The 19,776-nt window shown below is 50.9% G+C and overlaps 9 protein-coding genes across 9 annotated transcripts; 2 read left to right on the top strand and 7 right to left on the bottom strand.

The window, feature by feature from the left end:
* Positions 1 to 139: 139 nt before the first annotated feature.
* snf4 (AMP-activated serine/threonine-protein kinase regulatory subunit SNF4) lies at positions 140 to 2,019 on the bottom strand (the record flags this gene model as incomplete). Its single annotated transcript, XM_043290517.1, has 6 exons — positions 140 to 325; positions 381 to 490; positions 551 to 907; positions 976 to 1,125; positions 1,299 to 1,398; positions 1,693 to 2,019. 6 exons carry the CDS (start codon positions 2,017 to 2,019, stop codon positions 140 to 142), a joined length of 1,230 nt encoding a protein of 409 aa, XP_043146452.1.
* A 1,150-nt stretch (positions 2,020 to 3,169) lies between these two features.
* Aud_005588 (CRAL/TRIO domain protein) lies at positions 3,170 to 4,398 on the bottom strand (the record flags this gene model as incomplete). Its single annotated transcript, XM_043290516.1, has 2 exons — positions 3,170 to 3,501; positions 3,561 to 4,398. 2 exons carry the CDS (start codon positions 4,396 to 4,398, stop codon positions 3,170 to 3,172), a joined length of 1,170 nt encoding a protein of 389 aa, XP_043146451.1.
* Positions 4,399 to 4,749: 351 nt separating this feature from the next.
* On the top strand, positions 4,750 to 6,916 carry Aud_005587 (DNA-directed DNA polymerase alpha subunit POL12; the record flags this gene model as incomplete). The annotated part of the gene is made up of 4 exons (XM_043290515.1): positions 4,750 to 5,075; positions 5,146 to 5,331; positions 5,380 to 6,682; positions 6,743 to 6,916. 4 exons carry the CDS (start codon positions 4,750 to 4,752, stop codon positions 6,914 to 6,916), a joined length of 1,989 nt encoding a protein of 662 aa, XP_043146450.1.
* Positions 6,917 to 7,084: 168 nt separating this feature from the next.
* Positions 7,085 to 7,623, bottom strand: Aud_005586 (Apc13 domain protein; the record flags this gene model as incomplete). The annotated part of the gene is made up of 2 exons (XM_043290514.1): positions 7,085 to 7,552; positions 7,621 to 7,623. The coding sequence occupies 2 exons, from the start codon at positions 7,621 to 7,623 to the stop codon at positions 7,085 to 7,087; spliced, it is 471 nt and encodes a 156-aa protein (XP_043146449.1).
* A 613-nt stretch (positions 7,624 to 8,236) lies between these two features.
* Positions 8,237 to 9,956, bottom strand: Aud_005585 (translation initiation factor eIF2B subunit delta; the record flags this gene model as incomplete). The annotated part of the gene is made up of 2 exons (XM_043290513.1): positions 8,237 to 9,220; positions 9,279 to 9,956. The coding sequence occupies 2 exons, from the start codon at positions 9,954 to 9,956 to the stop codon at positions 8,237 to 8,239; spliced, it is 1,662 nt and encodes a 553-aa protein (XP_043146448.1).
* Positions 9,957 to 10,565: 609 nt separating this feature from the next.
* On the bottom strand, positions 10,566 to 12,611 carry Aud_005584 (kinesin-3 family protein uncB; the record flags this gene model as incomplete). Its single annotated transcript, XM_043290512.1, has 2 exons — positions 10,566 to 12,247; positions 12,329 to 12,611. 2 exons carry the CDS (start codon positions 12,609 to 12,611, stop codon positions 10,566 to 10,568), a joined length of 1,965 nt encoding a protein of 654 aa, XP_043146447.1.
* Positions 12,612 to 13,668: 1,057 nt separating this feature from the next.
* Aud_005583 (uncharacterized protein) lies at positions 13,669 to 13,989 on the bottom strand (the record flags this gene model as incomplete). Its single annotated transcript, XM_043290511.1, has 1 exon — positions 13,669 to 13,989. The coding sequence occupies one exon, from the start codon at positions 13,987 to 13,989 to the stop codon at positions 13,669 to 13,671; it is 321 nt and encodes a 106-aa protein (XP_043146446.1).
* A 1,440-nt stretch (positions 13,990 to 15,429) lies between these two features.
* Aud_005582 (YoaK family protein) lies at positions 15,430 to 16,313 on the top strand (the record flags this gene model as incomplete). The annotated part of the gene is made up of 2 exons (XM_043290510.1): positions 15,430 to 15,655; positions 15,712 to 16,313. 2 exons carry the CDS (start codon positions 15,430 to 15,432, stop codon positions 16,311 to 16,313), a joined length of 828 nt encoding a protein of 275 aa, XP_043146445.1.
* A 1,473-nt stretch (positions 16,314 to 17,786) lies between these two features.
* Aud_005581 (uncharacterized protein) lies at positions 17,787 to 18,998 on the bottom strand (the record flags this gene model as incomplete). The annotated part of the gene is made up of 1 exon (XM_043290509.1): positions 17,787 to 18,998. The coding sequence occupies one exon, from the start codon at positions 18,996 to 18,998 to the stop codon at positions 17,787 to 17,789; it is 1,212 nt and encodes a 403-aa protein (XP_043146444.1).
* Between the last annotated feature and the right edge of the window lie 778 nt (positions 18,999 to 19,776).

Here is a 19,776-nt window from a genome sequence, read left to right as displayed (position 1 = left end):
CGGCGTAGCCCTTTGTTACCAGCCAAACCTGATGTTGCAAGCCTCAAAATCGATCCGAAGTAGAAGTAAGTCAACGCCGTTTCCATGCAAATTTTTAGATATATCCGGGACCGCTTGTGCGCAGGAAATCTCTTTGATATCATGATGATTCGTCATTTTCGCCCTCGAGGAGAATATATTGTAAGATATCGCTCAGAGTGAGAACACCCTTGAGTCGGAAGTCTCCATCCACCACAACCAGGCGGTGCACGCGAGATTTGCGAATGGTATCGAAAATGGTGTCCAGACCGTCGTTCAGAGAACAAGTATAAATACCGGGAAATTCCTGAGATTGACGTTAGCAGTGCATCGGGGAAGACTGTAGAATGAAGAGAACATACCGCACTTCGTTTCTTCAAGGCTTCGCCGACCGTGAGACTGAGGTCGTCATATACGCCTCCTTTGATCAGTGTGATAACATCTACCGCTTCAAAGACATTATAGACAACACCTGCGAGTCACGGTTAGGCGGACAATGGAGTTGACCTGCGAAACGAGAATTCGAACTTACCTTCCGAGTTCAGGATGGGCACGCTAGATATACTCCGCTCCACGAGTATGTGGATGACATCAATTACTGGTGTATCCATTGATGCCGTGGCGATGTTATCATAGGTGCCCAACAGAATTTCCTTAAGCGGCTTCTTTAACTTTTGTGTGTCACTAACATTGACCGCCACGAACTTGAGTATTCGATACTGAGTCACCACGCTGAGAACATGAGGCCGGTCTGTTTGGCTATCATTTGTAACGAGAGGGATTCTGCGAGCGCGGGATTCGAGCATGCGTCGACAGGCCTCGTAAAGCGGCCGTTCTGGGTCGATCGAAATAGTTTCTGGCGGAGCAACACCGAGAGCCTTTTCCACCTCTGTGACATTTGTTCAGTTTCAAGTTGCACAGAGTCAATTCACAAGTATCGAGACATGGGGCACGCACCTCGAAGACTGTCCAGTCGGAATTGGTCAATCTGGTCCAGCGCCGCGGGATTTTGAAAATAATACTGTATGACGTTGATGTAGTCGGAAGTGGTCAGAAGACCGGCAAAGGTCGAGGTCTTCGAATCCCATAACGGAGCTGATACGATGCCTGTAGGTCACACCGCGCACATCCAACCCAGTCAGCTTATTGTGTTCCAATCTCGGCCGTAGAAAGGCTGGGATAGTTGTGGCCTTCGGAGGGTATTGTCGGGACATTCCGAGGGACCACCCCTACAAGCAAGAAGAATGTATACATGCCATTTTGAATCAAGATATTCAAACTCTCCTTGACAGAGAGGGAAGTATCGAATATGATGAGCCGGAAACTGAGCGGGAGAACGTCGTAGCTTGTGCGGACTTTGAGGAAGTTACGGATGGCACGCTACACCATATCCAAGCAAGGGAACCCGTTAGCCAAACTGCATAAGGCCTTCATCGCGGAGACAGATGCAATGGGAGACTGTGCTGCATGAAGAGCTCTAATTCTCGAAGATCCCGCCATGATATGGAGACCCAACCAGTAATACCCAACCAGTAATACATGGGGCACGTGGGATTATTTTTCAGAGATTCGAGCACCTGCAAGGATGGAATTGCAATAAAAAAATGAATAGTTGCAGACAACACAAGATGACCAAGACGAGCAAGGAAAAAGCAAAAAGAGGGGTAGACTCACTAGACCCTCACGCTCTTCCCGATCAATTGCCCTCTCGGGCTCAGATGGGCGCATTGGATGTGAGAGACCTCGCGGCCGAAGGTAGGATGAGGGCTGCACGAAAGGGCCCTCGTGACCGTGGACGATATTAGGATCAGGCGTCGAGACAGTAATGGTGTTGGTGGTTTTGGTGGTCGTGGTGGTGGTGTTCGCGGAGATGGTAGCATGCGCGGCAGTGGGAGTCGGAGTGTCGTTGGCCGTTGTGGATGTGGTGGTGGGCTCGGGCGGCAAGCTGTTTCTGCCTGTGGGGGGCCGCTGCATCATCCACTGAGAGGCATGTTCCGCCATCGTCACTAGAATAATAATAGTAGTAATAATAATACCCCTCGAAATGATAATAAGTGGGATGAACTGCCTGGGTCTATTACAAGGAGAGCCGCATGAGGAGGATGGGGTTTGTGGTCAACTAGGGACGCCTTAGGATGGCTGTGAATGTCGAATGAGGATCACTGGATTTTGTTTGCTTCTTTTTCTCTTCTGCAGCTTACTTAGGTAGCTTGTCCTTCACCGGGGATACAGTGGTTTGCCGCCCTTGCCGCGTTGGGTTCTCAAGATGGAAGTACTGTAGTCTAGAGCTAGATGTGATTCGCACGCTGACAGATGGATAAGTTGACTTGACGTGATCTCGATATACACACACCCCGGAGACAGTCCTACAAAGGTATGAGCTGAGACCGAGAACAGAACAAATAAAAATAGATCTAGATAGACAAGGGGATGCTGTTGGGTGTTGGATCGGCAGGCCCCTTTGCTAAACAGGTTAGACCACAGAAGCACATCTGGAGACTGGCCTGTTACTACTATTTAACCGTTGCCCAGAAATGGAGAAGGGTGTGTTGTATTATCTGGATTGTGGAGTTGTGAATGACACGGACGTATACTCCATACGTCTTTGTAGCAATACTAAGGCAGCACAGAGTCTCAATGGTCATTGAAAAGCACAAATATATCACACCAAGTATGAGCATACAAGATGTACTCACCCATATCCCACTGATTTCCCCGCCACGACACGTGAGTCTCAACAATGATTGCATGACAGCATCGATTGTACTCAAATTTATTGAGGTAGCTGCAGTTCTATATATATTCCGCTCTTCCCAGAGCATAACCCTTAACGCGCATGTAATATAAGCATCTATTAGTCCGAAAGCACGCAGGAAAAGCCACAAAATATCAACAAGGCGTGGAAAAGAAAGGGTGGGGGAAAGGAGAAGCAGAAGAAGCAAACAAACATTACTCATGGATGCAACCGAAGGCCGAGGAACTATAAACTGACTCTCCAGCAGAGTATGATGCTGAGTGTTGCACATATACTTCCAGCAACGCACTAAGCAGTTATTAGACGCTTGACCAGCATGTAGAAAAACAGAAGAACGAAGGGACGGCGCATAAGTGATTGCCATAGGAATTTTGTGTATTAGTCGAAGAAGCCCTGTCATGACTTCTCGCTAACCCCGTTGGTGCCTTCGGACTGTGACAGACTGGGGCTGGTACCGGTCTTGAGATAATGCTCAAACTCTCCGATACGTTTGCCTCCCTGGATCCAGCGCTGTCGGTATTCGTTCCTCCTCTTATCGGCCAGCTGATTCAAAGCCGGCCAGTAAATGGAATGATCGTATCGGAATTCCACATCACCACCTACGGATTTCATCAGGTGGCCAGCAGGCACATGCTGCCGAAGATCTTCGTTGAATTTCAATTTCTCCCGAGTCAATGGATCGATAAACGGAGTAATTAACTTGAAAAAGCCCCAGATGACGAACGGCACTATGATCCCGAGGCTGTCAGACAAATGAGTAGACTACCAGGAAAACAGAACCACTTACCGTTTATCACCAATGCTCGTCCTAGCCTCTCCGGATAGTGGTTTTGAAGAATGTTGAGCGTCTGCTTAGCTTGACCAAGACTCGCATTTTGCCCAGACTTCGTCTCATTGAAATTGACGATAAGTGCCAAAGTTTCCTGGTCCGGTCCCATAAGTTCGATTACACGCTCCAGCATGTAGACTAGGTGTTCAACTTGGCGGTCACTCTTCTCCGTATTCTGGTTGGATGGCAAGAGGTAGAGACAGGGTCGGGCATGGATGTCGTATCCGAGGATGACCTGCTTTCCTGTTTCGTTCTCAATCGAGATGTAGTCCGAAGTCAGCTTTTCCAGGCCATATTCACGCCGCCAAGTGAGAGTGCGCTGAAGTCGGGTGATAGCTTCGGTGACATTCCATTTCGTAGCGCGCAAGTACCGCAGAAGACATTCCCGGGTCAGAAACATGCGCTCATCGTCTGTAATTGGGGCAGTGGGAGCATTTTTTGCCGATGTTGTTGGAACAGTGGTCCATTCGGAAACCGCCTTCAGGACTGCCTCATATTTCGACTGCTGATCAGGGGTAAGCTGAGCAGGAGCCGCTGGTTTCGCGGTATCAAGAGGGCGAGGGAATGGTTTCTGAACGAGGCCATCAGCAGCGGAAGTTGGGAGGTTCGACTCGATATCTTTCTCATCGTTCGCACTAGCAACTGAAGACGGAATCTGAGCCGGAGGTTGCAATGTAGTCGCAGTTGAGGTTTGATCCTCAACCAAGTTCGATGGAGATGGCAAAGTTGGCGCATTGGCCTGTGAGTCGGTGACTGAAGCTGTTGCAGCAGCGGGAACTGCTGACGGTGCACTCATCGTGAATCAAGTTTATGCTTTAAAACCAAGTTTCTATGTCTCATAAATCTAAGCGTCAATGGTCTAAATGAGTGCTGAAGTTATGTCACAGGAGTCAGAACTTTTCTTCTTTGCTTTTCCTATTTTCGTCGAACTTCATTGGATAACAAAAGACGATCACCCATTAGTAGTAGATACCCAAGATGTAGAATATCAGAAAACAGTAGGCGGTGACCAATTAATGGCGTCGCGTGTCCCACGCGTGCCTGACGCGTTTTATCTATGGCGGAAGTTACAGCAACTGACAGTGCATTTGCTCGTTCTTCCTGCATCAAATCCATTTTTATATCGTTATCGCAACCGGAGATGGATATGGATGATGTTACAGCAGAGCTCAATGAGCTCTTTGCGGCAACATCGCCAGATGGGTTACCCAAGGACGTCCTTGCGGAGTTGCAGTCTATACTGCGTGTGCATTCGATTCCCCCACAGGAGCTCTTCTACAAATGGGAGTCGTACTGCTTGAAGATGGGTGCGGAAGACATTAAGCTGAATCTGGAGACAGTTCGGTTATTCAAGCGAGATGTCCAGGATGCATTAGAAAGAGAAAGTCGAGGAAAGGCAGGCAGACAGACAGAAAAACGAAGCGCAGTGACAGCGACTCCGCGAGCAGCAAATACGTCCGATGTTTTCGGAATGTAAGGCCCTTTGAGCAGTCATAACACTGTTTTGTCAGATCTGAAGCGCTTATCAAGCACTGTTACTTAGATTGGATGGATTGACACCCAATGGCCCTGGCCGAACCCCAAATGGTATGAATAGTTCGACGAAACGCAGATCAGACTTCGGATCCCCTTCGCTTTTGAAGGTCGGAAAGACCGATAATAACCAATCTCCGAATTCGAAACCTGCTGGGGTAGCTGTCAACGGCGGCGGTGCAGTCGATGGATTACAGTATGGATCAGTCTCGTGCGGTCCGAGAGCCTGACTGACTGCGAACAGATCGGCGCCTTTCTCAGAACGACCCAACCCCGGACAGATCATAGAAACCCTCAATGCGCATTTGTCTATGCCCGAGACCCCAATGGCACCTTTTTCAGAAGCCAGGATAAGGCCCACTGCGAACACGGACCTCAAGAAGTTTGGTTATAAGCCGATGGCGATGCGGGTTTCTGAAGCATCGGAAATTTTGGACGACCGGATCGATGAGTTTACTGAAATTTACCAGAAAGAATATGAAACGGAAGATGTCAGCTTTGGCAGCGCCGCTATCCAGAGCACCAGCGAGATTATTGCCGTCGGACGCATCGCTTCAGACAGCTTGGAAGGGAAGCTCAATTCTGCGTCACTTGTTCTTGAGACCTCTAGACGAACAGGCGCTGGTCTTCGTGTACCACTGAACTTGGATTCGGTACCGTCAGCGAATTTTTTTCCTGGACAAATAGTTGCGCTGAAGGGGATCAATGCCTCAGGGAACTATTTCTCCGTCAAGGAGGTGTTACCCCCACCCCTGCTTCCACCTGCAGCCTCTTCTCCGGTTACTTTGGACAGTGTCAATCAGAGGCTAGAGGAAGCCGGCTCTCCCTCACCATTAAATGTGTTGATTGCGTCTGGACCATACACAGCTGATGACAATCTCGCCTTTGAGCCGCTACACGAGATCTGTCAGAAAGCAGCTGAGACCTATGCGGACAGTCTTGTACTCATGGGGCCTTTCCTGGATATTGAGCATCCGCTGCTGTCGTCAGGGGACTTTGACCTCCCCGACATGAAAGGATTTGACCCCGACACTGCCACATTGGCAACGGTGTTCAGGCACTGCATCACAGCGCCGCTGCAGAAACTTGTCGCAGCTGTGCCTAGCATTACAATCGTGATGATACCGTCCGTCCGGGATGCGTTGAGCAAACACGTCTCCTGGCCGCAGGAGCAGTTACCCAAGAAAGAGCTCGGGTTACCAAAACAGGTCCGGATGGTATCCAACCCCGTGACATTGTCCTTCAACGAGACCGTCATCGGCATGTGCTCGTATGACGTGCTATACGATTTACGACGAGAGGAAGTTCTGCAAGGCAAACCCAAAGAAGGCAGTCTCTTGACTCGGTTGCCCAAATACCTCATCGAACAACGGCACTTCCTCCCCATGTTCCCTCCCTCCTCCCGTGAGAATCTCCCCAGACCAACAACTGAAAGCGGTGTTGCGACGGGAGCTATGTTAGACCTCAGCTATTCCAAGCTAGGAGAGTGGTGGAATGTACGGCCGGACGTGTTGATTACCCCGAGTCTACTCCCACCATTTGTCAAGGTATTTCCCCTGTGTTTTTCGCTCTCATTCTCGTTCTCAATTCTAACACTGATCGTCCAGGTCGTTAACAGCGTCCTCGTGATCAACCCTGGCACACTATCCAAACGACGAGCGGCGGGGACATATGCCCAGATATCGATTCACCCACGCGTAATAGCAGACGACGAACGAGAACAGAAACAGCTAAGTCATAAGCTCTACGAACGGGCACGGGTGGACGTTATTCGCATATAATTGTATATTTACCAGCCGCTACGCGGCGTCCGGAGTCACGATAGACATGACAATAATAATGACCTTGCTCCCCGACCCTAAACCCTGGTATCAATAAAAGAAACAGACCATAACACCTCGCTCTCAAAGTCAACACCCAAGTGCCAAATCTATACCCACTGAGCACCATTACCGCAAGCAAACCGTCCTCTTCCCACCCATCAACCGTCCCGCCTCCTTAACCCTCACCTTGACCCCCTTGACCTTCCCACCCCCGCTCCCCCCACTCCCCCCACCAGCAACCAACCCCTCCAACCCCAAATCCCTCCAAGCAGGCTCCCTCCTCCGCTCCATCGCCCGCGTAATCCCAAACGCCGCATGCTGGTCCGGCACTACATCATCCTCATCCTCGGGGTTAGGCGGCTGATACTGCGGCAGCACGTAGATCTCCTCGATGGGCAGGTACGACGGGACCAGGGTCGGCGAGGAGGAGCCATACGTGACGCCGTGGCTGTAGCCGTGCTGGTAGAGGTGGGAGGCGGAGGCGGAGGCAGTCATGTTGGCTGTTTGCGAGGTGTGTGGGCGGGTGAACTCCTCGAAGAAATCTGCCAGTCGGGGATGATGCATGTGAATGTTTGTGGGGGAGGAGTCTTTGCTCTGTTGAGGGTTGGGGTTAGTTACTAGTTACCCAGGTGGTTTGTTTTGATGTGTTGGTGGGGACCAACCATTTTGAATCGCGGTTTGGATTGCAGCGAATATCGAAATACACCTCTTTTATTAAAGTAATGCTGTGATAGAATTCGACGAATTTTAATGCAATTTGAGGCGGATATGAATTCACTGGATATCTGTTTGGACAAGATTTGAGAGTAAGACAGGGACGAAAGAGATACGACGATACGAGCGATAAGATCTAGAAGTTACACCGCCCTCTAAACCGATTTCTCTTTTGTTGCATCAGGCACCTATCTTCTGTACTTTGATTGCGAGGCATCATGTCTCCAATTACGGCGTACAAAGGAGCATACCAGATAATAAACTTTTCTCTGATTGACCCGCTAAGCTTCATACAGCCGAATATCATTACAATGGAAAAGTGAACCCAAGTAGTAGATCCTTTGCCCTCAGAACGGAACCATGAGGATGCGATCCGATACAATGGACCTTGGAATAGTCCCGCCAACAGATGCAGCTGTCATCCTTCATCTTTAAATAAGGCCACGGCGATGTGGAACATTCAGACAACCAATTGTCTTTCTGCCGTGTCCACGTCAATTCAATAGAGAGGTGTCATCACTCATTGAGCAAATTTCTTTTTTGATACGAATAGTCACGACTATTTCACATATTTGTGCTCATCCGGTGCACGATTGGGACGGCACTTGGCGGCAGGCTGCCCATTTCGGTAACGACCATGTCAACATACTCGGCCGGTGTCACATCGTACATGATGTTCAAAAGCTGCAGGTTCGGAGTGTCTTTCCAGTCTTTTAGAGGCGAACTGCCCTGTGTAACCGCAGTAGAAGGACTGGGGTTCGCAGCGGATTTGCTGCCCTTCTTGGGTTCTAGTTGAGCAACGGCAGCCGGATCAGGCAGACCTGTCACTTGCTGCAAAGGCTCGTTCATTACCAGCTCGTCCGCATCGGCAATTTCGTTGACGACAATACTGTCAAGAGCCACTCGGTCGGTGAACTTGACGGACTCACAGCATACAATGACGGGGACCTCCACACCGCCGGCACGCTCCTTGGCAGACATGGCGACCAGCGCCGTGCCGACGCGTGAGTACAGCCGACCATTGCTGGTCATCGCGTGAGCACCGAGGAACACTTTGGTAGCATCCTTAATGGCATGGCTGATGCCGTTGACAAGCGAGTACTGAACCTCGAGACCGGCCTTGGCCAATGTCCGAGCCAAGTTCTTGCCTTCGAACAACGGACGAGAGTCGATGATGGATACCCGGAACTTCTTGCCTTGCTTGTGTGCAGTAAGAAGAGTTTGCTTGACAATCGAGCTGCCGGCATATGTCACAATCACATCGCCATCCTGGATTTTCTGGGCGGCGCTGTCCGCAATGACCTGGTCTGCAACAGTGATCTTTTCGCGGATGAAGCTGTCGATAAAGTCGCTTAGCGACGTCTTGGCACTCGCCTCTGGGACGGAGGGGTCAATCGAGGAAATAGCAAGCTTAAGCGCACGAATAGCATTCCCCTGGCTGATCGAGAGAGGGCGGCAGGTGGAGAGATACGTGATCTGGTGGGAGAGGTGGGTAGTCAAGTGACGAGCCAAGGAAGTACCAAGAGGCGTTGTGTAGGACTCGATCACCTTGGGGAGAAAACAGATCAGCATGATGAATAAATAAGAGGGCTAAAAATGAACATACCCTCTTGAACGCCAGCAATGTCGCTACACATCGCGCACTGCTCCCACAAATCACATAATCCCTCATCTGCAGCCCCAAAGCCAATACGGCCGGATGCACCTCCTTGCCCGCCCCAGCAACCGTAGTCCTCCGCTGCTGCCCATACAAGTGTCCAAAAACAGCTACACTCTTATCCTCCTGCTTCTTCTTCTGCTCCACACCCCCAGTAGCCTGCGCAGAGCCCCGACGCGGCAGATACCCTCGTCCCTTCTGCGACTGCGCAGCAGCGGCATCCTTCCCGCCCGCGCCACCAGCTCCCCCCGCACCGGCCTGCCCTTTCTTCGCAAACTGGGAATTGGCGCCCGGCGCCGGCGCCGCACCACCGGCTTGTTCTTTCTCGGCCCTCTCCTTCGCCCTGCGGGCCGCCTTTTCTGCTTTGGCCTTCTTCTTTAGTTCAGCGGGTGTGAGTTTCTCGGATCCTGCACCGGTCTGCGAGGCTCCATCGGCTGAGGACGCGCCCTCTTTGGGTTTTTGGGGTTGTTTGGCAGGCTTTGAGGTGCTTTTTGCGGCTCCCTTGGGCTCGCGGGGCGGTTCCTGTTGCTGGGCTTGCATTTCCGAGGCAGGTTGTTGTTGCGCCAGCGCGGTAGAGGCAGATTCTGACGTTGACGAAGGTACTGGCGGATTGATAGGAGTCGCCATATCGGGGCTCAGCTAATTTAATGCGATAGCGAAAGCGAGAGGGGCATTGGCGACTTTTCTTGGTGATTGTGGGGTTGGAAATAAGTCCGGCGGAATCGAAAGCGTCAAAAGTCACGTCCGAAGTTGAGTCAGAGGCCCAAAAGAGGAAAAGCCAAGACTTGCTCTAAGGCAGCCCTAAAATTCAGGCTGCATCCTCGCATTTAGGTAACTTGCAGAGCAATCCAGATCAATGTACACAGGCTTCTAGGTTCATACTTAGGAGCTGTATGGCAGAAAATAAATTATTGGCTTCATTATTATCTCGTAAACCAATTCGTCAATGTGTATCGTACTGGCATAATATCATCCCATCGTTTCATTGCAAAATCACAACAAGAGCACACGCTGTAAGAACAAGAAGCCTTCCAACAAATGCTTCACCAGCAGGAATTCATCATGAAAGACTTGAAAGAAGTTCCAAGGTCTGATTATGATCGTCAGATATCATGCGGCGACTCTCAAAAGCACACACAACCACGAACTCCGTGCAACTCCAGAGTCCAAAACTCCTGCTTGCTCTGAAATACAACAAAAAGCCACCCTGAAATCGTTTATGTCTAGCGTCATACCCTAGCGATTATTGGCCAAAACAACTTCCAACGCACGACGTCTTTTGCGAGTTTCGTGCTTCTGGATGAATCGAAATCGTTCATGGTCGGTGGCCAGTTTGCGTTTGAACATGTTCAAATCCACCAGCAAGTCTTCCATGTCAGCCTGCATTTCCTGAGCCTTCACCTGACTCGCCTCAATGAGTATCGTGTCATCATCTTCCCAGATGAGATCCGGCTCCGGTCCAGCATCAGAAATCGGTGACTGAGGCCGGTTCTCGTTGACCCCGTCATCTGTGTTGCCGTCCTCGTCTCCCAAAGCTGATACGCCGCTCTTGCGCTTTTCGATTGTTACCAGGGGTATGGGATTCTTGAGGCTGTCCAGTGCAAGTTTCAGATGGTTGCGAAGCGCTTCATTTTCGGTCTGCAGTTGCCGAATCTTGCACTCACTGACCATCTTGGTCTCTTCCATAAGTCTCTGCATCTTCTCTACCTTTTGCTGGTAGACTTCGAGTCGCTCATTCTGAATCTCTGTCTCCCTTCTGTTAGCAGCGGCCAGACTCACGCTGAGCTGAAGGGCTCGGATAGTCTCCGCCATTTCTGCAATCTGCTTATCACGCTCCGCGGCAGACATTTGGTCCTGGTTAACCCGAGCACGAGTGCGGATACGCTTCGCTTGGTCCGCGTAGCGAAGGGTAGAAAGGGTTTCCTCATAGTCTGAGGGAGAAATGCATGCGATCATTGCGGTCTTCGAGTTTCCACCAAGACTGTCCTTGAGCAGCCAAGTGAGTATCGAGTCTCTGTACGGCACCACGTCCTTTCCTTTGCGCTTTCCAGAACGCCCATGTTTAGGGTCCGCCAAAGCTGCAATGACTCTGCCCAGAGTAGTGAGCGACTTGTTGATGTTGGACCCTTCGCGGAGTCGTTGACCAGTAGCTTCAGTAGACTTGGCTCGTTCAGATCCTGCAAGATCAACCAGGCGAATTCGGGCCGTGCGCTCAGTCGTCTCGTCCGTGGAAAGGTCGTGGTGTATCTGCTTCAAGGTGATGGTGAATACGGCGTGCGACCTGGAAGATGTGTCATTCATCTTGGTGCTCGCGACTGTGCGAGACATGTCGCCCTTGCGCATGTATTTCATCAATTCGTTGTAGTTTCTGACAGTAGCCTCTGTTAAATCTTTGACATAGGGGCCCTCTGAGGGAGACTCGCGAATGCGGAGGTAATGCGGAGGGTCGGTTCGGGGAACCAGCAGGTCGCGAACATGCTCGTTGTACACTTCAAAATATGAGACGCGGACATTATAGCTTACATCAGGCGACTCGGCACTTTCGATACGCTGGAATAGATCTTCACAGGTCCGAGGTATCAAGCCAGGTTGCTCTGGAGTCCCCATCATGGTATAACTCTTCCCCGAACCTGTCTGCCCATACGCAAATATGCAAGTGTGGTATCCTTCAAAGTTGTGGTCGAGGAATTCCTCACCGAGGCAGTTGTAGACGTCCTCCTGGGTGGCGTAATGTTCGTCATTGGCGTCATGGGACCAAAACGAGTTGTCAAAGACAAAAGCTTTGTCCTCCAGGACCTTGCCGCGAGCTTGGGACTTTGGCTTTCCTTCATCTTCTGGGTCAACACTGGGCGCTTTGAGCTTGGTCATTTGTGTGTGAGGATCCATTTCAATTAGGCATTCCGCATTTCGCTCGGTTTCTATACCGTTCAATGGCAGTTCAGGCCAAGGTTAGCTCGCTCCATTTATGCCTGGACCTGCGTCTCCCAGCTACCACATACCTCTAGGGAGAAACTTTCTCACTCGGACGACGACTTTGACATTACCCCCAGGTGTTGGACTCGAGACGCCATCTGAATGTCTAGCCGGGACAGCAACGCTTTCTCTCGCGCGAAGGGACGGAACCGAGGCTGTAGAACGCAACGTGGCTGCGGAGGCGGAAGTCGACATAGCTGAAGGGCTGGTCATGCCTGTGATTGCTGAAGCGCCGCACGATGAGGAGATGTGGGAGCCAGGTCCGGTGCCGTGGCCGAGATGGTGGTAGAAGCGTGGGTCCAGCGCCATGACTTGACTGTGTTCCTCTAACAAATGTACAATATGAGTGACGAGGTCACGGTGGCGGTGAATCAGGCGATTGTACATACAAACAGTTGTACCAACAGAAGAATGGAAGGAGTGAAGCTGCTGCAGTTGGTCGTGAATAGGGGAGGGCCGACGAAAATCTAGGACAGCAAGTCGTCGCTGGCAATGTCTTCCTTCAACGCAAGAGAAAACCTTGGGGAATTCAATTGCAGGAATGATTTAAGATCTCTTGTTGGATTCATCAACCGTACCGCCGATATTGGGGTAAACAGAGAGCTTGGTAAATCCGAGGGGCTTCTGCAATGGAAATTGAAAGAAAGAAACATGCAGCAACGGCATAAGAGATGATATTCAAAAGGAAAAGGCCTGAATTCGCAAATGCGATCAGGAATGACAAGTTGATTCCACCAAAGGTGGACTTCTGGTTGTAATGAAGCTGAATACTCTCAGGCATCGTTTGGATTTTGCCGGAATGGGATTGTGGGCGCCTGAGGCACTAAGATCCCGATCTGCTATCGCGGGTTGCCATAGCAATGAGGCTGTCATTCTGGGTGTCACTGCAGCCCCGCACACTGTGCCATTTCTCTCAATTGCGGATATTTAATTCCTGGGTGACAAGAAGTTTGTGTATTGATGCTGTTAAAAAGCCGACTAATTCGGGAGGACTGCAGTTCTGTTCTTCATGAAGTTTTACAGCTTGCCGGCAAGCGCAGCAGTACAAGCCTCGGACTTCGGTATCGACGCTGGTTAACAGCTTCTATGGGCGCTTTGGAACAGACTCCAGCCGGCACAATCCTAGGGCTTGCTTCTCAATCTATGACCTACGATCCGTATCACTCTTGAAGCATGGCTACTCTAGTTATGGTGAGGTATACAGGTGATTTGATTTCATATTTTACGGCCTCCGCGAATATGCGAAAAGGCAACTCTCGTCGTCCTGCAAGTGCGACGTACTAATTAAGTTACACGTTCTCGACGAGAATTCACGTCCTTCATCTTGAGTGACTGGAATGTACACGGCCGATGAGGAGTCTTCAACTTAGTCAAAGCTTGCATTAGCAGCAACATAATCATCAGCCTCGTCTGGGCCACCCTTGTGCTGCCTCATCTTTTCATAGTCGGTATACGCGGGATCAGGCACTGGGTTGCCGTCCTTGTCCATGGCGGTCTCGAAGTTCTCGACTGGCGTCCACTCCTCACCAGCCTGAGTAGCCTTCGCAACCCTGCTTTGAGCCGAAGCACCCTGTTCTTGCATCCGACCTACAGCCTTCTTGTCTTGGGTGGTTTGATTGCGCAGACGACGGGTCTGGCTGTCTCTCTCAGGGAAGCGCGTAGAGGTGTCAGTTTTTGATCCTGCCATTTTGACTGTGTTCTGTGAATCCAAAGAAGTCAATATCAGCTGGCAAGAATTTTAGGTCCTCTTGCTGGAGGTGTTCGCAAGATGACGGACGTGGACGAGCTAGCAGATCTACTCACCAACCAATACAATGTTATTCTGGTTCAACTTCAATATTTCAAATGTGTTTGAAGAACAAAGGGGTTGCCCCGATTTGTCTCTGTTATATTCGATCATACCAAGGGAGGTGGCGTTGATGACACGGCGATGACGCCCACACTCACCAACATCAGCTTCTCCGCACAGAGATATCATTTGTGGCCATTCCCTTTGCAGCCATCATTTGTGCCACTGATTCTTTGATATTCTCAAAGGGCGGATGTCATGTCATGACTGGCTGTTGTATGAATGATATCATTTGTCTTCCTCTGGACTGGAGTCGCGTGCCAGTTCATGACGAACGTCTGCGCGATTTATTCCTGAGGGATTTGCTACGTCCTTTCAATGGAGCTTGTTCCCTTGACTATCGTATGAGGATGCAGCATGTTGGAGCAGCTGTGCCGAACATAGTATGGGTTGCTTGCCTACGGTGATTGTGTCACTGAAGTTAGTCGCTTCCCCAGGTGCCATCCCAGGTGCCATCCTCTGTACGCCCTATTCTCAACCATATGTGGACGACTCGGAGGTGGTGGGCTGGCCTAGATCTTAAGACATACCCTATTCCTAAATGCTCTAGATAGCGCATGGCTCGGGACTGATCTCGTCCGGGGTATGCTCAGATGGTTATTTTCATCCGACACTCGTTTGTCGTGCGACCCCCGTGTCCCTGTTGCCTTGTTGCCTTAGAGCCTTAAAGCCTTGACACTTTGACAGCACAATGAAGTCATCAATCAATAATACACTCCGTACATCGCGAAGTAAAGAGGTAGACTTCAAATGGATATCCATTCATGTTCTCCAATCTATATTCCAACAAACTCTCCCGAGGACCGACAAACTACCGATGGTAATATGCCCCAACCTCAGCCCTATGTATGCGGGGAGGTGGGCCCTACCCACATTTGTCTTGCTACTGGCAAACTTCTTCAGCCTTTTTGGCGACGATGCATTGACAAATAACAATCCAGTATTAGGAGGTCATATTCGCAATCGGAGCTCTCGATGAGCACACCTGCCTTTTTATGAATAGCTGCAAGCCTAAAATTCTGGCAGCGAATATCTTGCCGATCTAGTCATAGCTGCAGACCAGACTAGTACGGAGAGAGTAAAAGACGTGTTCACTGGTCGGATATTCTCCGGTTTTCTTATTTTCCTTGTCAGCGCAAATTTTCGCCCTCGGCCAGCTCCGCCGTTATCGCTCCGGACGATTTATATTGATGCCTGACAGCCGGCTACGGAGAGTATCACGTCCACCATAAGGATTACATCTATCAAGCCCTGTAAATCTGGCTGTGCTCTGCGACAATGGCCGACAAAACCGCCGGTGCGCCTGACCTAGAAGCACACCCCCAACAAGGGGACCAAGTGTCACAACACCCCCAAAAGCAACGAGCGACCTTCGCTCAGCGCTGGACACAAACCGTCGATCCCACCTACGCGGACCTCATCTGTCTGCTCCTCGCCCTGAACACGGGCCTCTGCGACAGCAGCGCCTACAATGCCTGGTCCTGTTTCCTCGCGATGCAGACGGGTATGACTCACTCACTCACTCCCCAGCATTATCTTCCCAGATCTAACGCAGCACAGGAAACACCATCTTCCTCGGCCTCGGCGCCTCGGGCCAACCAACCAGCAAACCCTGGGGCTGGCTCAAATCGCTCACCTCCATAATTTCGTTCTTCATCGGCGCGCTGATCTTCTCGAACGTCACGCGTCGCACGGGCGCCCGCCGCCGCGGCACCCTCTTCGTCTCCTTCATGGTGCAGACCATCCTAATCGTCATTGCCGTCGCGATCATTGAGGCCGATCTGATCCCGCATACTGCGGCCGACGCCGCGCTGACGGGGGGCACGCTCTTCCTCGAGCTGATCCCGATTGCGCTGCTGGCGTTCCAGTCTGCGGGCTCGATCACGTCGAGCCGCGCGCTGGGCTATAATGAGATTCCGGCGGTTGTGCTGACGAGTGTGTATTTCGATGTTGCTTCTGATCCGAAGCTGACGGCAGCCCCGGCGTCGAATGCGAAGCGAAATCGCAGAGTGGGAGGGGTGGTGATGTTGCTTGTTGGGGCGATTGCGGGCGGGTGGTTGAGTCGGAGCAGTGGGGGGATGCAGTCTGCGTTGTGGATGGCGGCTGGGTTCAAGTTTGTAATTGGACTGGGGTGGTTGTTTTGGAGGGCTGAAGGGAAGTAATCCGACTGTGTCAAGGAGTGCATGTACATTTATACATGATACATATAGATAGATAGATGCATATAGAAAGTAGACTAGACTTTGTCAGTGTCAGTGACAAGCTGACAACCAATCCATCCTCAGTACTTCGGTAGTATCTGTACCCCTGACCTCAGTATCACCTTTCAGAGAACTATCTGTCCTACCCTCTTAACTCAAATAATACCCACAGCAAGGTAGTACCTGAAAATCCTCAGTCTCACTCGAAAACACCACCACATAAACACGTGGTTGCACATGCACACTGCATGAGGCCTAAACACATGGCCAATAACTCACCTAAGCACTAGTACTCGTAGAGGTAATCCTATCAGTAACTTACATTCCAGGTAAGTTACCTATAAGACGGTAGCGCAACTCATAATACCCGGCATAGCCTGTAATAACCGTGCATGCATAGCGTCGGAAACGAGGATTCGCCCGACGCTGCCTAACCCTGCAGTCTGGCGGAACCGACCTAGCACTAGCAGATCAAGAATAGGGAGATCTAGAGAGGGGTAGACAGTGGACTAGGCGCGACACTATTACATCTGAGGGGTAAATGCCAACGCGCACTAAGAATGGTGATCACTGCCGCGATGCAGGCCACATCACATCACATCACATCGTGTCATTTCACATGGCTGGCGCATGAACTGGTTTCGTTAGATTGACCTGTCAGATGACATCAGATTCGAGCCTACGCTAGTGTCTGGATAGTGGAGGGGTAAGACTACGCCTACGACTAAGACTACGTTGGTATCTTTCCAAATGATTACTGTAAGAATACGATGGCACCAAGAATGCTATGCTCTGGTGAAAACCTGCCAAGGTGATAAAAATGTAAATTCAAGTCTTCTATCGGTACGATGGTAGTAGTTGGTGTCTATGACGCGGGTCTTGACGCAAAGAGCAGAAAACAAACAAAGGAAAAGACAAGACCAGACATGCGCAGTAAGGAATGAATAAAACCAACCGTGACCGAGACAGAGAGAACGCAGAATGGTATCATCGAAGAGAAGTGAAAAGCAAAGACTCCAACTTGCGTAGAGAAATGCAAACGACTCCCGCGCCGGACAAGAGCAAAAGCACATACCCGTCCCAGGAATGAGTCAGAGGAACAGTTCAAAAAAGGGCGCCAGAAAACGATGAGATGATTCGCGCTGATAGCGTGGGCATGGGTGTTTGATGCCGCTTGTAGGTCGGGGAAGAGGTATCAGAACCGCAAACGAGCAAATCCAGTGCCAAACCAAACGCGCTCAAAATGCATCCGACATGTTTGAAAAAAAGGGCTAAACCTGGCAGAAGGCAAGAAGGCAGAGCCTTCGCCTGCGCTTGCGAACAGACGCTGATTATTAGATGGTGAAAGAAGAGCAGAAAAAAAAGCAAAACACAAACTTTTGTAAACCGGTTGACGTTCCGACACAAATAGGGGGAAATGTAGTCACTGTCGGGCTAAGCGGACGATGGTCTTCGGAGGATCTCCTCGCAGTTTGCATCAAACCGCATGTTCCACACCCGGATGCTGTTCATCAATTTCTCCGTGTTCTCCAACTCGCGGTCGCGACCGAAAATCGATTCGACGAATTCGCAGCCGGCATTCCGGCCCATCGAGACGGGGCCCTTGCCCCCATTCTCCCGCTTGGCTGCCTTCCACATGAACTGCTCACATGTGCGCAGTAGCTTCTTGAACCGCGCCCACAGGCGTTCGCCACTCTCCAAGAAATCCTCCACGATCTCCTGCGCCTCAGGTCGTTTGATTCGATCCAGGCACTCGTCCGCTCGCTTCACTTTACCCGCCAGCTTGATCAGAAGCAACCACAAGTCGCCCGCCACGTCGGCCATCGGGGTCGAGGCACCGTGGTGGAAAACGGTCCAGTCATAGATCCACTTGCCCAGCGAGTTCGCATCGAAAACACTTCCCAAGAGAATGATAGGCGACTCGGTCGGGTCCCAATTCTTGATCGAATAGCCCGGTGGAATTCCGGCACGGGCGGCGTCCTCCTCGGTCGCCTTGGGTGGTGCCTTGGAGGTGGCGGACGGCTTGGGCTTGGACGGGGTGCGCGTGGAGGTGGACTGGCGGCGCGCCCGCGATCGCTTGGGGGAATCATGGTCGTCGTACGCGGGGACCTGGGGAGAGGAGAAATAGGGATCAGTGGGTGGCCTTGACTTGCGTTGAGACGACGACGGCTGGCGACGCGGCTGGGCGTAGCTGTCCCGCTTGGGCGTCACGGGCGGTCGGTCATCAAACACATCGTCGACCACATCCACAAAGATGGAGGAGCGACGTTGTGCCGACGGATACGGTGTCTCATAGAAATGATAACCGGTCTTGTCCCAGAGGCCGGTCGCGCTGGACTTGGCCCGGGGACGACGACAGGATGCATAGCCACCAGAAAAAGCACTTACATTTTCGTGCTTGCGTGGCGGCGTGCCATATTCCGGCATCGCTTCATAGAAGCTCTGGCCGTACCCGGAATACCATGCTCCCGATTCCTTGGGGGCGGCGTAGCTGGCCTTGCGATTGTGGCGCTTCGACGTGCCTCGAGGAGAAACGTAGGGATTCGCAAATTGTGTCGCATAGTAGGCGTAGTGAGGAGACGTGGGAGGAGAGTTCATGTAATCGAACGAGGACCACCCAGGCGGTGGTGAAGCGTAGTGATACATTATCGCCAGAGCATGGAAAATCGAGGCGCTAATAAATGGTAACCACGAAAGGATATAAACGCTTGTAAATGGTGATTTCAGAGCAAATAGAAAGAAAACCTTGCAATCAGAAACAGCTCAACAGACGACTGAAACAAAACAACCCAGAGTATATTGTACAGGATATCGTTCGAAGCAAGCCGATCGACGCCGGTGAGGAAACGAGATAGCAAGACTAAAGATGAGGACCGTCACCGCGGTACGGTTTGCAGGGGAGAGGAGGGTTGAAATTGTGTTTGCTGAGAGTGCATTTGAGCGTCGTCGGTTGACCGATCGCTGAGTCAAGGGGCTATATATTCCTTCGTCGTCACTGGGAGGCGAACTTCACACAAAGTCTCAGTGTGAGAATTCCAGCTGAGCGATATTCCAAGATATTATACCTAGAATATCGAATCGTCTTGTGGCGAGTTCGGTTTCTAATGCTGCTAGTCCTCGGCACTGACCCAGAACTGTTCAAAGGTTATTTTGTCACCGAAAGGACAACGTGGAGAATGAATATGAACCCAAGTAGGGCGAATAGATTTTGGTGCAAAGGGGGGTTTTCGACGGGATATCATTTGGTTTTGTAAGAATCAAGGCACCGGCCGTGGCATTAACAGCGAAATAAGCGGGTGTGGTGGGGCTGTAACTCTCATGTAATTGGGGTTAATGAGGTAATATTGTACTTCGTAATCTTCGTCTTACTGTACTTCGGCTCGACACTTTTCTTTTTTTTTTTTTTTTTTAATGTTAATGTAAG

The sequence above is a fragment of the Aspergillus udagawae genome (genome assembly GCF_001078395.1).
Source record: "Aspergillus udagawae IFM 46973 DNA, scaffold_4, whole genome shotgun sequence".
Lineage (NCBI taxonomy): Eukaryota > Fungi > Ascomycota > Eurotiomycetes > Eurotiales > Aspergillaceae > Aspergillus > Aspergillus udagawae.
Note: the sequence above shows the minus strand (reverse complement) of the source record. Positions and strands in the feature narration are given on the sequence as shown.